Consider the following 16,185-nt stretch of genomic DNA (forward strand, 5'->3'; position numbering starts at 1 on the left):
TAAGTGGAAAAGCCCCAAATGATAGCATCACTTCCATTTGTTATCCAGAAAATTAGTAAAATTCCAGTGTTTATAAAACAGAAAGGAAGAGGAATTGCAACTCACCTGTTTCCTTTATTTAAGCACTAACTTTTGAGTTTTAATTCTTAAAAAAAAAAATCAAGGAATTCTTATGAGTATTTTTTTAATTTCCATTTTTCAATTAAAAGTATATCTATAACTAATAAGCTATTTCCTGACTCTTTAAAGGGCAGTAAGTTTCAGGAAGTGAGCAAATTTATTGGGTCTGTAAGATTTTTGAAATCTTAATTCTTTGTATTGACTGGAATCTTAATGTTCTCATAAAATATTCAAAGTCTTGATAATATGATTTATCTTTTCTTAGAAGCTATTTATAAAATTTCAACTTTAGTAACTACAAACTTAATAAATTCTACCTTAAAGGCTAAATAAGATACATGAAGGAAAACTAAATATTTATATGTGGTGAAATGTTGGCAGTGAATCTAGATAAGGGTAGATGGGTTTCATTGTACTATTCAAATTAAACTTGAATATTTATACACATGCATAGATTCCTCCCTTCCATTCTTCCTCCTTCCCCCGTTTCACCCTTCACCTGATTGCTTGGGGTAGAACCTGCAACACAAAGTAGAATAGAAGTGGTGACAGCAGACATGCCTATCTTGTTCTTGATCTTAGCAGAAAAACATTCAGTTTTTCAACATTAAGTATAATGTTAGCTTTTGCATGGATGCTTTTTGTCAGGTTAAGGACATTCACTTTTATTATTAGCATGCTCAGAGTTTTTAACAGAAAAGATGCTGAATTTTGTCAAATGCTTTTTCTCCTTCAATTAAAATGATCATATAATTTTTCTTTTTTAGTTTGTTTTAATTTCTTGTGCAAACATGTTAAAATGATGAATTACACTGATTGCTTTCAAATATAAAGCAACCCTGTATTACTGGGATGGATACTTGATCATGGTGTATGAGGTCTGACAATTAAGTTCGCGAACTCATCCTATAAAATGTGCTACATACCTCAATGCTGAATATCACTATGGTCACTTCGAAGTACTCCCCTTGGGAAGCTATGCACTAACGCCAGTGCCTAATCCACTTCAAAGCAATTTTGGAACTCTTTTTCTGGAATGGCCATCAGACATGCTGTCGTATTAGCTTCGTGCCCTAATGTCAAAATGTCTTCCTTTCAATATTTTCTTTATCTTCGGGTAAAGAAAGAAGTCATTGGGGGCCAGATCAGGTGAGTAGGGAGGGTGTTCCAATATGGTTATTTGTTTACTGGCTAAAAACTCTCTCACAGACAGTGCCGTGTGAGCTGGTGCATTGTCGTGATGCAAGAACCATGAATTGTTGGTGAAAAGTTCAGATCATTTAACTTTTTCATGCAGCCTTTTCAGCACTTCCAAATAGTAAACTTGGTTAACTGTCCAGTTGGTACAAATTCATAATAAATAATCCCCCTGATACAAAAAAAGGTTAGCAATATTGTTTTGACTCTTAATTTGGACTGACGGAACTTTTTTGGTCGTGGAGAATTGGCTGACTCCCATTGTGTGCTTTGATGCTTTGTTTCAGGGTCCTATTGGTACACCCATGTTTCATCACATGGCCCAAAACATTGTCTTGCCTCTCTAAAAGGTCTTGGCAAACTTTGACTCTCCTTTGCTTTTGTTCATCGGTGAGCTCCTTCGGGACCATTTTTATACACACCTTTCTCATGCCAAGATTTTCAGTCAAGATTTTCCTAACTGTTTCTCTATCAATGTTTACTTGGTCTGCTATGCTTCTCACAGTCAGCCAACGATTTTGATGCACAGTTCAACGAATTTTTGCAGTGTTTTCGTCAGTTCTGCTCGTTACTGGCTGCCCTGACCTTTCTTCATCAGTGATGCATTCTCTTCCCTCAGAAAAATATTTAATCTATTTGTACACTGCCATTTTCTTCATGGCATTATCCCCATAAACTTGGACTAACATGTCCCAGATTTCACTTCCACTCTTGCCGAGTTTAACAAGAAATTTAATGTTTGTTCATTGCTCCAATTCAAGCTCAGACATTCTCACAACGGCACACAAAAACATGTAACAAGAATAATGAACGCCACTCAGCAAGACACTGCCACACGTTGACACGAATACAGCTATGAGATGCTGATATACCAAGGTTATGAAACCTTACCAAAGTGTTTGTATATTGATGCCAATATAAGCACATGGTGGCAAATTTGCTAACTTAATTGTCAGACCTCATATTAGCCTTTTTCTATATTGTTAGATTCAGGTCACTAAAAAACATTTTTTAAAGAATTTTTGCAACTATGCTCATGAGGCATATTTCTTTTTTTATAATGTCTTTGTCAGGTTTTGGTATCAGGATAATACTGGCCTTATAGAATGAGTGGGGATGTATTCAGTCCATTTCAATCTTTTGAAAAAGTTTGTGTAGAATTGCTATTATTATTGAGTCCTTAAATATTTAGTAGAATTCACTAATGAAGCCATCTAGGACTGTAGTTTTCATGGGAAGGTTTTTAACCATAATGTCAATTTCTTTGATAAATGTAGGCTTGTTTAGGCTATTCATGAGTGAGCTTGGATAGTTCATGTCTTTCAGATAATTTGTCTGTTTTATCTAATTGTCAAGTTTATTTGCAAAGTTTATTCATACGATTCCCTATAGTCCTTTTAATAGCTGTAGAATCTCTAGTGATGTCATCTGTCTCATTGCTGATATAGGCAATTTGTGTTTTAAATTTTTTTCAGTTGTCTTGCTAGAAGATTGTCATATTTTTTGTCTTCTCAGAGAACTAACTTTTACTTTCTTTTATCAATATTCAATTGTTTTCTGTTTTGATCCCTATTATTTCCTTTTTTTCTGTTTCTTTTGAATTCAATTTTTTCTTTATCGAGTTTCTTAAGGTAAAAGATGAGTTCATTGACTGAGACCTTTGTTCTTTTCTATTTTAAGTGTTTAGTGCCCTAAATTCCCTTTATGTCCTGGTTTAGTAGCATCCCCCAACATCTGATATTCTTTCCATTTTCATTTAGTCAAAAGTACTTTATAATTTCCCTTTTGACTTCTTCAACCCATGAATTATTTAGAAATGTGTTATTTAGTTTCTAGATACTGTACATTTTCCAGAGATCTTTCTGTTTTTGATTTTTAATTTAATTCCTTTGTGGTACGAGAACAGTTTTCATGACTTGAATCTTTTAAAATTTATTACAACTTATTTTATGGCCCAGAATATGTTCTTATCTTGGTAAATGTCCCAACTATGCTTGAAAAGAATGTGTATTTTGCTGATGTTGTGTGAAGTGTTCTAGAAACATCAATTAGGTTAAGTTGGATGATATTATTGTTCAAATCTTCTACATCCTTTTTTTTTTTTTTGGTTCTACTTGTTCTATCATTTATTGAGAGAAGGATTTTGAAATCTTTGACTAAATAGAGGAAATTTGTATCTTTTTTCCTTTCATTTCTATCAGATATGTTTTGTGTATTTTGCAGGTCTTCATTAAGGGCATAAATATTTAGGATTTTATAACCCCTTAATGAATTGGCCCATATTGTCAATGTAAAATGCCTTATTTGTTCCTGTTATAATTCTTTGTTCTCTAATTTACATTAATACTGTATTAACATAGCCACTCAGCTTTGGTTAATGTAAGCATATGATTTCTGTTTTCCATCCTCTTTCTTTTAACTTCTTTGGGTCTTTGTTTTTAAAGTGTTTCTTATGGTTAGCATACAGTTGGGTCTTGCTTTTTAATCAAATCTCAGTATCTTTGCCGTTTAATGTGATTATTAGTATGTTTAGGCTTAAGTCTATTATTTTACTATTTGCTTTCTGTTCATCTCCTTGGCCTTTTCTTCCCCATTATTTTCTGCTTTCTTTTAGATTTAACCAAGCATTTTTCTTGATTATTCCATTTTATTTCCTCTGTTTACTTACTAGTTTTAGCTCTGTTCTGTCATCTCTTGGGTTTATACATCTTTAACTTACGGTATATTTAACTTATCATACTCTACCTTCAAGTGATACTATACTACCTTTCCTATAGTATATGAACCATACAGGACTACTGTTCTCTTTTATTATTTTCCCCTCCCGACTTTTGAGCTATTGTTGACATAAATTTCACTTTTATACATACTGTAAACCCCATGCTGCAATGTTATTTTGTTCATATAGCCAGTCATCTTTAAAACAGAGTAAAATAATAATATTAAATTATATGTATTTACCCATGTAGTTACCACTTTTCGTGCTCTTTATTGTTTTGTAGAGATCCATATTTTTCATCTGATATCATTCTTGGCCATTATTTCTTCAAATGTTTTTTTCTGTTTTTCCTCTTTACTTCATCAATCCTTATTACCCATATATTAGTTTGCTTGAAGTTGTCCCAGAGCTCACTGACGCTAATTTCATTTTGGAGGGTTCTTTTTTCTGTCTGTATTTCATTTTAGATAATTTTTATTGGTGTGAATTCAAGTTTACTAATCTTTTCTTCTGTAACATTTAGTCGGTTGTTCATCCCGTCAGATATTTTTTTAATCCTTATAGACTGTAGTTTTCATCTTTACAGGTTTAAGTTGAGTCTTTTTTTGTGTGTTCCGTGTCTCTATTTAACTTTTTCAACATATGGGAATCAGTTATAGTAGCATTTTCCACTACTTTTTCTGTTCATTCTATCATCTGTCATTCTAGATCAGTTTTGATTGCTTGTTCTCCTCATTATGTGTTATCATTCCCTATCTCTTTGCATGTCTGTTAATCTTTAATAGAATGCCTGACATCATGTATTTTATCTCGATGCGTGGTGGGTAGTTTGTATTTCTATAAATCTTAAGCTTCTGAGATGCAGTTGTTTGTAAACAATTTGATCTCTTTGGATCTTGCTGTTATGATTTGTTATGTGAGTTCAGAGAAAATCTAGTCTAGGACTAATTATTCCCACTACTGATGCAAGACCTTTCTGTGTACTCTCTTCAGTGTCCCATGAATTATGAATTTTTCTAGTTTCGATGGTGGGAATAGGCACTTTTCTCAGTCATGCTTAAATGATGGGCACTGTTTTCTGTAATCTTTTCAGGTGGCTCTTTGGGCAGTTGGTTTTCGTCACACACATACACTGATCAAGTACCCTGCTGAATTCCTGAGAGGAACCCTCTGAAGATCTCCCACGTTCTTTCTCTGTGCAGATCCCTCCTATCCGGTGTTCTGTCCTAACAACTTTAGCTGCCATGGTCTCCAAAGCGCCTTGGCTATGTGTCGTTATCTAGGGAGTCCCCTAAGCTTTGACTTTGTTTCTCCTCTCTCCACTTGGCCTCTAATCTCTCTCAAGGCAGGAATCGGGGCCAGTAGTAGAGCACACATTGTTTCCTGCCTTTCAAGGATCTTTGTCCTTCATTGTCTGATATCCAGGGTCTTGCAAACCATTATTTCATACATTTTGTCCAGCTTTTTAAGGTGGTTCAGTGTACAGGGTAAAGGTGAGAGTCCAAAGTGAGAGTCATCTATATATGTTAATTTTATATTTTATTATCTTGTTGTATTCTCCTGTTGTTTATAGCAGTTTTTTAGTTGATCCACTTCAGTTTTCTAGGTTATATAATCATATCATTGGCAAATAATAGTTTTGCCTTCTAATTTTTGTGTCTTTAATTTCTTTCTCCAGTGTAATTGCTTCAGCTACGTCCAGTAAATAATATCAGTGATAGTGGAACTCATTATATTATTTAAGAATGGGAGTGATGAATTATGTACTATTTTTTTAATTTTGGAGTTGATTTTATTATTTTTCTGATTATATCTATTAATGTGATTAATTATATTAAGAGGTTTCTATTGCTATTTTGATTTTTGATCCATTGTAAAATATTGATTTTTTTTTTCTTTCTGGAAACTTTTAAGATCTTCTCTTTATCTTTCATTTTCTGAAATATTATGATGATATGTTAAAATTAATGGGTCTTAAAAAACATCAATTGATTATGCTAGACATAAGGAAATTTAGTCCTGTCCTAAGATTCCTGTCTCATTTGGGCAGGATAGGGCTGTGTTGTTATTTCTTTTATAAATTTTTTATATGTACGCTTTCTGAATTTCCTGTTCTAAGAATTAGAACTCCTGCAGTGATCCAATTTTTTTTACTTATTTCTCTACCATTTTCCATTTATCCATTTTGGGCATCTACTGGGACAGTGTTCTAGTTCCTTTATTATTACTTAAAATTTTTTTTAATTTCATCTCTTGTTCTGTAAATGGTCTTTGATATATAAACTCTTCTTAATGATTTTGAAGCCTTCATTCTCCTTTGTTAAAAGCTTTCTGTTTCTCCTTGCATTGTCTTTATGGCCACAGAGTTCCTTTTTTGTTTGTTTGATCTTTATTCCATATTTGGTGACATTCATACATACATGGTGCCTCCCATTCCTTATCTTTTCCCAGAATTTGTAGCGTAAACCGATTCTCTGCTTCCAAAATCTTAACATTTTAAACCTGTTGTTACCTCTTTTCACATTGCTTTGCTGTTTGTATTTTTTTAATTGTAATTTTGGAGGATTTTCAGGAGGTCTTAGAGGTAAACACATTTGTTTCATCTGCCATGCTTAACTGGAAATTCTTAATAACTTATTTTGTGCTCTTGCTCTTGGAATTGTTTTAAATTTGTAAATCATGTGCAGGTGTATTTTTTCAAAACTTGAATATTAGAATCTGTTCCAAATGTTCATTTTTCTCTTTGGAGTTTGCTTCTTGAAATTTTACATTTAAAGCCTTATATTTAGGGCTCTTTATGAGACTGATATGCCAAAATATTAAAAACTTGAGACATTAAGTTACCTCATTCTCTTGCTTTGAGAATGTGTTATTATGAATAGCATTTTTTTCCCTAGTTACTTATTGCTGATATAAAAGAAAACTATTGACTTTGACATGTTCTTATATCTACAAACAAAACTAACCTCTTACTAATTCAAACAGTATGTAGACAATTTGCTTGGATTCTCTAGGCACACAATCATCTTACACATAATAAAAGTTTTATACTGATAAGGACAATGTAAATTGTAGTAGTAATAAAATAACAATGTAAATTTCTACTAAAAGTAGTATAGATGAGCCATTTAAATTAATGTTATTTAAAGCAAATTATTTTGAGTATAGTCTTTTTTTAAGTATACTTCATCAAAAACTGTCCACTAAAATTAGACACGTATATGTAATTCCCATTATTTTATGGTAAAAAATCATTGAAGAGTTTCCCAAATCTCAAATTGGCTTCTCTTATGACTACAGAGTTTTCTCTGAACTTTTAAAAACTGTATATATATGGTAATGTCAGCAAACACTTGACATTACCCTGGTCTGGCTTAGCAACAGATTTCAGTCTCCCAAAGTTTCTGTTACTTTATTTCACAAATCAGTTCTTTGTTGGTCAGAATATTGTTCTTTGTTTTCTTTCTTTTTTTTTTTTCCGGTCCTCTTTAGAAATCTATCAGCAAAACAGAATAATTTAGAGGTTGCCTAACCTTTAAAAGGAATTCAAGGATAATTAAACATTTTTGTGCTCATTTTGGTTGTGCTCTACAAAACCAGTCCTTCCCTAAGAAAATAATGAGACATGCCTGGAAAGATTTATAAAATACCATGCTTATCCCAGCATTTGTTATTAAAAAAACTGGAAACACCTTAAATGAGCAACAATAGGGGATTGGTTAAATTATGATACTATGTATACTTACATAATGGTGTAATATTCGGTCATTAGAAATAATTTTCTTATATATAGGTGAGTACATGGGAAAACGTACATGTTACAGAAGGTGGAGAAAAACAGGACTCAACTATATATATAATATATTCCCTTTTATCTAAGTATTACATACATTCAGAGATAAATGTTGCAAGGTTGCCGGTCAAAGAATTTAGCATGTCAAAGACCTTAGTTTTTTTTTTCATTTCTAATTTTTCTACCATGAATTTATATTAACATAAAGTAATACCCATAGGGTAATTTATAAAGATATTTTTCAGCAGTGAAAAGACAGTTCCTAGAAATAAAGAGACTTGAATTTTAGCCCTGCCTTTCTTACATGCTAGCTGTATGACCTAAACATCTCATAGCATTGGGTTAGTCATTTGTAAAATGAGTCTTGTAGGATACAATTTTATGTAAAGTGTTTCACAAATAGGAATTATTGGCACTTTTGTCTGCAGATAGGTGGCCTATTTGCAAATGATCTACTTCATACATTTGTGCAAAAGAAACAAGCAAGTAAACAAAGTTGGTATTTGTAATTCATTAATGTGTGGAGTCTAGTAATGGCTGTCAGTTCTAACATTGCAAACTTGAAGTATCATTTATTTCCAGGTTATGCCAAGGTCTTAAAGAAAACTGGAGCTGAAGAAAGAGATAACATCCTGAAAAGGAATCCCTGTATTGACTGTCCCCAGATATGTTGTAAAATTTTTTTTACCATGTTCTGTGTGAAATGATGAGGGTCAGGTAGAAGAAGGGAGTAGTCAGAAACATAAACTGTTGCACATACACTCATCATGTATATTTGAAAACAATATTATTTGTTAGTTTATATGGTATGTCCATTGATAATATCACTCTAAAGATATGTGTTTTCTCAGTGACTTGAGAAAGGAGGGCAAATGTAGGCCAGTCAGTTACGACAGTCAATTCTAAACACTTTTGCACCTGTGATAGCAATTTTTTTTGTTTGCCAATAAAGACATTGAGGAGAGCAAAATCCTGATTTTATCCTGTTTGTTTAATGCTTATCATTGTGCTTACTATCTCTTAGTGACTACCCTGTTTCCAGCTGTCTAAATAGTCTCTCACATTCCTGTCAGAAATGTGACTTGAGTTCGGGTTCAGGAATTGTAGTATCTACTCCCTCATAGTTTATTACTTCCTCAGCACACTTTTGGTTAAGATTTGAAATGGTTGAACCAGCTAGCATTTTTATATTTCAGATCCAAACCTGAGGAGTACTTCTTATTAAATAGTGGGCTATCTCCTGATACCTCATATTCTGTTATTACTTAATCTTATAATACAGTGAATTTGAAAAGTAGACATTTAACTGAAAGTTACATTTTATTCTTTTAAAAAGCATTTTTGTAAACTCAGTTGTGAGAGCTATTTTTTATTTTCTGAATGTGTATTAATATTTTTCATTTGAGAATGCAGTGTCAAATTTCCTATGGAGTATATCGTGATATTTTTAAGTGCATAGTATAAAAGAATTTCTTTAAATTGTCAAATAAGAGATCTCATGTGTAACCAGTGTGTCTAGTTGACTGTCTTGACAGCCTGTTTGAAAAATTTAGTAAAAAATACCTGACCAGGCTGACCATGAACTATCATTACTATCTTAGTTGTGGTCACAGCAAGCTTAGTTTTGAAGAAGTACTTATTAAATCTGAAAAATGATCCTTGGAATTTCCCAAAAGTTTTACTGTTAATACTTTTTTTTTTTTTTTTTTTAAATCAGAATTTAACAGAATTCAGGGAAATGAGGCCATTTAAGTAACTAAGGAGGTCTTACTACCTAAACTCTCATATTCTCCTTCTGGATGTTATGTGTTTATTATTTTCTATTAGAAGAAATAATTTTCTTACAGGCTTTTAAAATAAGGGATTCTTTAAATTTTTTTATATAAAACTTGGACAATAAAATGTGTCTCAGTGAGCTGTAAATTTATAGATGTGGATGAAGGTCTTGGGAAACACTAACGGAGAATGTTATCCAGAGAACCTTCTACAATATTTCACTTTTGAGAGATCATTCAAATTCAAATATAGTCATAATAATGCTATGGACATTTTTTGGTTATTCTGTACTTTTTTATTATATTTTGTGTATGTGTAAAGCATTTGAGAAAAGTGAGTACATTAAGAGCTTTTTTTTTCTAGTTTTCAGTAGCAAAATAATCTGCTTATTTAAGTAATAGATCTAGTTGCTTATAAAAGTTATTAGTTAGTATGTTTCATGGAATTGGAACTAACAAAATAATTTAGTTTAATCCTTATTGAAAACATATAATTTCATTTAAACTTTGTGAAAACAATGTCATTCTGTAGTGTGTAGCTTTTTGTACCCTTTACCAAGCTTTATGAGCAGCAAATGATAATGAATGACAGACCTCTAAGAGAATAAGATTATTTGCTATTAATTTACAGAATGGATTCACTTTGTATCAGAAGAATTGTTTCTTGACAAGTGGAACTGATGATGTAGGCTTTGTAAATCATTATATCATTTTATTACCAAGCTCAGACACCTCTTTCCTGATTTTGAAACTGATTGAAACTCATTTTAGAAAAAGGTACTTAATCCGGGAAAGAAGTTTGTTGAGAGAGAGTGAGAAGATTTTGAAAGAAACTTCTGAGTTTTGTTGTAATCTGATAAAATTCCCCAGTTCTATCAAGGATTATACTTTTCTGCTACCCAAGTAGCTTAAACCAAGGCTGGTTACAATGTTAACACCCAGTTCACTAGAATAGCAGGCTTCATGCTTTTGTGGGCTTCACAAATTATTGAGGATCCTCAAGGAGTTTTGTTCATGTAGTTTTATCTATTCATTTATGTATTAGAAATTACAATTAGAAATTTTAAAGCTGTTCATTTAAAAATAACAATAAACAATTGCATAGTAAATAACATATTTTTATGAAAAATAACTGTGTTTCCCCAAACAAAAAAAATTGGGAAAAGAGTAGTATTATTTTATATTTTTGTAAATATCATTGATATTGGATTAATAAAGACAGCTGGATTCTCATACCTACTTCTGCTTTCAAGCTCTTGGAATATTTTGTTTTGTTTAAAATATATGAAGAAAATCAGGCCTCACAAATATGTAGTTGGAAAAAGGAGGAGTATTTTAATAACCTTTTCAGATAATTGTGGAAACTCTTATTTGAATACCACACCAAATTTAACAAGTAGTCATTTCTTAAAGGTTAGTTACAGTGTGGAATCTGTAAACACATCAGTGAACTTTTCATACTCTGTTACATTAAAGTCTATTGGTCTGGTAGAATTTTTCATTCTGTAGAGAAGTTGCAAACATGATTAAGTTCTCTCCAAATGTAGGAAATAACCCAGATTTTACTTTTTTCCTTTTTTTATGCAGAGTCAGTGCAGCAATTAAGGAGGGACAGGTTTTGGAAAAATTGATAAAGAAGGGGAAAGAAAGTGTTACAGATATGATGATAGGAACTGTGGCTGGAACCAAAGGGGTAATAATCATAATTAATAACATTTACTTCACTGAATTATATGCCAGAGGCTATTCTGAGAGGCACTTTTCACATGTTAATTTATGTAAGCTTTCTAAGATTAGTAGCAGGTAAGTACTAATAGTCTACCTTTTTATAGATGAGGAAACTGAGGCAATGAGAGATTAAATAAATTGCTCAAAATTGCACAGTTATTAAGCACAGTAACAGAGAGTCATCTGGAACAGAGAGCTGCTATATTGGTGAACTCATTTCTATTTCTGTTTTATCTCTTGGACAATATTGCTAATCAAGATACTTCTTTTTCTTCAGATTTGTAAAAAATATTTTACTTTTTAGAACAGTTTTAGAGTCGCAGTAAAATTGAGCAGAAAGTACAAAGTGTTCCCATGTACTTCCTACTTCCAAAACACAGTTTCCCATACTACTAATATTCCCTACCACAAAGGTATATTTGTTACAATCAGTGGATAAACCTACATTGATTAACAACACATCATTATCACCCTAAGTCTATAATTTATATTAGAAGTCACTCTTGGTGTTTTACATTCTATAGGTTTTGACAAATGAATGATAGTTTGTATCCAGTTATAGTATCTTATAGGATGGCTTCACTGCCCTAAAAATCCTGTGTTCTGTCTATTCATGTCTCTATCACACCCTCAACCGCAGGCAACCACTATACTCTTTACTGTCTTCATAGTTTTGCATTTTCCAAATTGTCATATATTTGGAATCATACCATATGTAACCCTTTAGGATTAGTGTATTTCACTTAGTAATATACATTTAAGATTTCTCCATGCCTTTTCATTGTTTGATAGCTCATTTCTTTTAAATGCCAAATAATATTCTGTTGTGTGGATGTGCCAGATTATTTGTCCATTCACCTACTGAAAGACATCTTGGTTGCTTCCAAGTTTTGGCAATTATAAATAAAGCCACTATAAATATTTATGTGCAGGTTTTTGTGTGAATGTGTGTTTTCAGCTCCCTTGGGTAAATACTAAGAAGCACAATTGCTGGATCATGTGCTAAGAGTATGTTTAGTTTTTAAAGAAACTGCCTCACTCTTCCATAGTGTCTGTATCCTTTTGCATTTCCACCAACAATGATTGAAAGTTCCTGTTACTTCACATTCTTGCCAGCATTTTAGAATTGTCAGTGTTTGGACTGTGGCCATTCTAATAGGTGTGTAGTGGTATCTTGTTTTTATTTGCAATTCCCCAGTGACATACGATGTTGAACATCTTTTCATGTGCTTATTTGCCTTCTGTGCATCTTCTTTGGTGGGGTATCAGTTCAGGTCCTTTACTCTTTTTTAAATTGGGTTGCTCATTTTCTTACTGAGATTTAAGAATTCTTTGTATATTTTGGATGACAGTACATTATCAGATTTGTCTTTGCAAATACTTTCTCCTAGTCTTTGGCTCGTGTTCTCATTTTATTGACAGTGTTTTTCACAGAGCAGAAGTTTGTAATTTTAACGAAGTCTGGCTTATCAATTATTTATTTCATGGTTCATACTTTTTGTGTCATATCTAAAAAAGTCATTCAAACCCGGGGTCATCTAGATTTCCTCCTATGTTATCTTCTAGGAGTTTTATAGTTTTGTGTTTTACATTTAGGAGTATGATCCACTTTGAATTAATTTTTGTGAAGGGTGTAAGGTCTGCATCTAGATTTATTTTCTTGTATGTAAATATCTAGTTGGTCCAACACCATTTGTTGAAAAGACTACCTTTTCTCCACTGTGTTGTCTTTGTTCTTTCATCAGAGTTTGGTTAACTATATTTGTCTGGTCTATTTTTGGGCTCTATTCTGTGTGATTGATTAATTTGTCTCTTCTTTCACCAATACCACGCAGTCTTAATTACTGTAGCTTTATATATTAGCTGTGCTGGTTCTTTTGCCTCGCTATATAAACTTTAAAATCAATTTGTCAATATCCACAAAATAATTTCCTGGGATTTTGGTTTGGGATTGCACTGAATCTATAGATCAAGGTGGGAAGAACTGACACATGACAATATTGAGTCCTCCTATCCATGAACATGGAATCTATCTCTTTAGTTATTCTTTTATTTCTGTCACCAGTTATATAGTTTCCCTCATATAGAACTTTTTGTATATTTTGTTAGACTTGTATTTCATTTTGGGGGGGTGCTAATGTATTTCATTTCGTGTGAGGGATACTAATGTAAATGCTATTGTATTTGTAATTCCAGATAATGCTTGTTCATTATTGGTGTATAGGAAAGCAATTGACTTTCATTATCTTGTGTCCTGGAACCTTGCTATGATTGCTTATTATGTCTAGGTCTATTACTTTTTGTTGATCCTTTCAGATGTTCTACACAATCACATTATTTGGGAACAAAGATAGTTATATTTCTTTCTTCCCAATATGTACATTTAAAATTTTTTTCCTTTTTCCCCCCTCTTTTTGGTCTAATTGTAATTGCTAGGACTTCCAGCACAATTTTGAAAAGATGTGAGAGAGGACATCCTTGCCTTGTTCCTAATCTTAGCAAGAAAGCTTTAGTTTCTTGTGTTAACTAGATTTTTTTTTGTAAATGTTTTCTATCAGGTTAAGGAACTTGCCCTCTGTTCTTAGTGTGCTAAGAGTTTTTGTCATGAATAGTGTTTTTTGTCATGAATAGAATTTTTTTAAATGCTTCTTTTGCATCTATTGATATGATCATGTGATATTTTGGTTTAGCTTCTTGATGTGATTGGTTGATTTTCAAATGTTGAACCAACCTTGCATACCTAGAATAAATCCTACTTGGTTGTAGTGTATAATGTCTTTCACATATTGTTGGATTTGATTTGCAAATATTTTGTTGAGGATTTTTTCATCTGTGTTTATGAGAGCTTTTGGCCTGTAGTTTTCTTGTAATTATTTTTCTGGTTATAGCATTTAGGGTAATGCTGGTTTCATAGAATGAGTCAGAATGTATTTCCCTTGCTCCTATCTTCTGGAAAAGATTGTAGAGAGTAGTTTAATTTCTTCCTTAAATATTTGGTAGAATTCACTAGTGAACCTGTTTGGCCAGATACTTTCTGTTTGGGAAGGTTATTAATTATTGATTCAATTTCTTTAATAGATACAGATTTATTCAGATTGTCTATGTCTTGTGAGTTTTATCAGATTGTGTCTTTCAAGGAGTTTGTCCATTTCACCTAGGTTATCAAATTTGTGGGCATGGAGTTTTGCATAATATTCCTTTATTATTTTTTTAACATCCATGGGATCATTTCTGATAGTAGTAATTAGTATCTACTCTCTTTGTTTCTTATTTAGCCTGGCTAGAGGCTGGTTGATTTTAATGATCTTTTCAAAGAACCAGCTATAGGTTTTGTTGATTTTTCTTTATTGCATTTCTCTTGCCAATTTTATTCATTTCTGCTGTAATTAAAAAAAAAAAAATTCTGCTTACTTTGGATTTAATTTGCTCTTGTTTTTATAATTTCCTAAGGTATAGAATCTTACATTACTGATTTTAGATCATTCTTCTTTTCTACTATATGCATTCAATGCTATAAATTTCCCTCTAAGTACTGCTTTTGCTGAAAGCCCACACATGTTGATAAGTTGTATTTTTATTTTCATTTTAAAATTTCTTTTGAGATTTCACCTTTTAAAATTTTTTAAATATTTTAAAATTTCTTTTGAGATTTCGCCTTTACCCACATTTTATTTAGAAATTTATTTATCTCCAAGTATTTTGGGATTTTCTAGCTATCTTTTTGTTACTGATTTCTTATTTAATTCTGTGTTCTGAGAGCACACATTATATGATTTCTATTCTTTTAAATATGCTAAAGTGCATTTTATAGCCTAGAATGTGATCTGTCTTGAACAAGATATATTTTTCATTGTACTGAATTGAAGACTCATATATTAATGGAGAAATTTTTAAAATAATTCTGTTTTCCATCAGTGGTAGAGACTTACCACTTTATCTTCAACTTACTTTATGATTTGTCCTAATGGGGGAGGTCTCTCATTTTGGTGCTGTGTTCCTATGTATACCAACCTGTCTCAGAATGAGTTGTATCTGTGGAAAATCTAGGCTATTCTTATAAAATGTATATGCATATTAGTGAAGGTGTTCTACATTATGAATCTGTACATGATTCATTTTTTATATTGGCTGAAGTAACATGTTACATCAGCTGGAAATTTTTCAAATAGCGGGACATTTACCATTTCTCAGATTTGTAAAAATAAATTTTCATTATACTTTTAAAATGTGACAATTTTTTTCCCTATCCCATTTAGTTTTGTCAGCCCAGCGGATGGCAGCTGTCCAGAGAGAGGAAGCAGCCGACGTTTTTTGTGGTGGTCCTAACAGATATTGACTCAGATCGACATTACTGCTCATGCCTAACCTTCTATGAGGCAGAGATCAATCTTCAGGTACAACAACTTTTTTAGCCAAAGTATAGCTAAAGGGACAACATTTAGGAATCTTCTTATGCCATATTTGTTTTTGATAGAACTGCCAGCTTGAGTTCTATGGGCAACTTTAAAAATACTGAGTTACTGTATTGTTGATGAGAGCAAAAACAAAAAGTTGCTTCCAAGTTTAATTGTTCTCTTTTAAAATATTGATTATAATCTGAATTCTTCTAAGAATAGCATATCTGTGAATTGGTTTATTAAGAATATTGTATCCTTTTATGATGAACCTGCAATTTTCCGTCAGTCTTTTCCTGAGGGGATCTTTCACAGAACATAGAGTATTTAATCAAAATGTTTATAGATCACTTATCACAATTCTTGATATTATTTTTGAAGCACTCAAGTAAATGCTCACACATTACTATTAGTAGTGATAGTATCAAGATGATGGAACTGAAATTCATAGGCTATAGC

At 32.2% G+C, this 16,185-nt stretch overlaps 1 protein-coding gene across 7 annotated transcripts in view; it reads left to right on the top strand.

Annotated features, from left to right (window-relative positions):
• The window catches only part of SBF2 (SET binding factor 2), a 401,342-nt gene that overhangs the window by 152,721 nt on the left and 232,436 nt on the right, over positions 1–16,185 (top strand). For all 7 annotated transcript variants that reach the window (XM_033119785.1, XM_033119784.1, XM_033119786.1 and 4 more), the window contains exon 3: positions 15,589–15,726. In XM_033119785.1, coding sequence (XP_032975676.1) covers positions 15,589–15,726 — 138 coding nt within the window. The remainder of the gene's footprint in view (positions 1–15,588; positions 15,727–16,185) is intronic.

Source organism: Rhinolophus ferrumequinum, chromosome 11 (genome assembly GCF_004115265.2).
Source record: "Rhinolophus ferrumequinum isolate MPI-CBG mRhiFer1 chromosome 11, mRhiFer1_v1.p, whole genome shotgun sequence".
Classification (NCBI taxonomy): Eukaryota; Metazoa; Chordata; class Mammalia; order Chiroptera; family Rhinolophidae; genus Rhinolophus; species Rhinolophus ferrumequinum.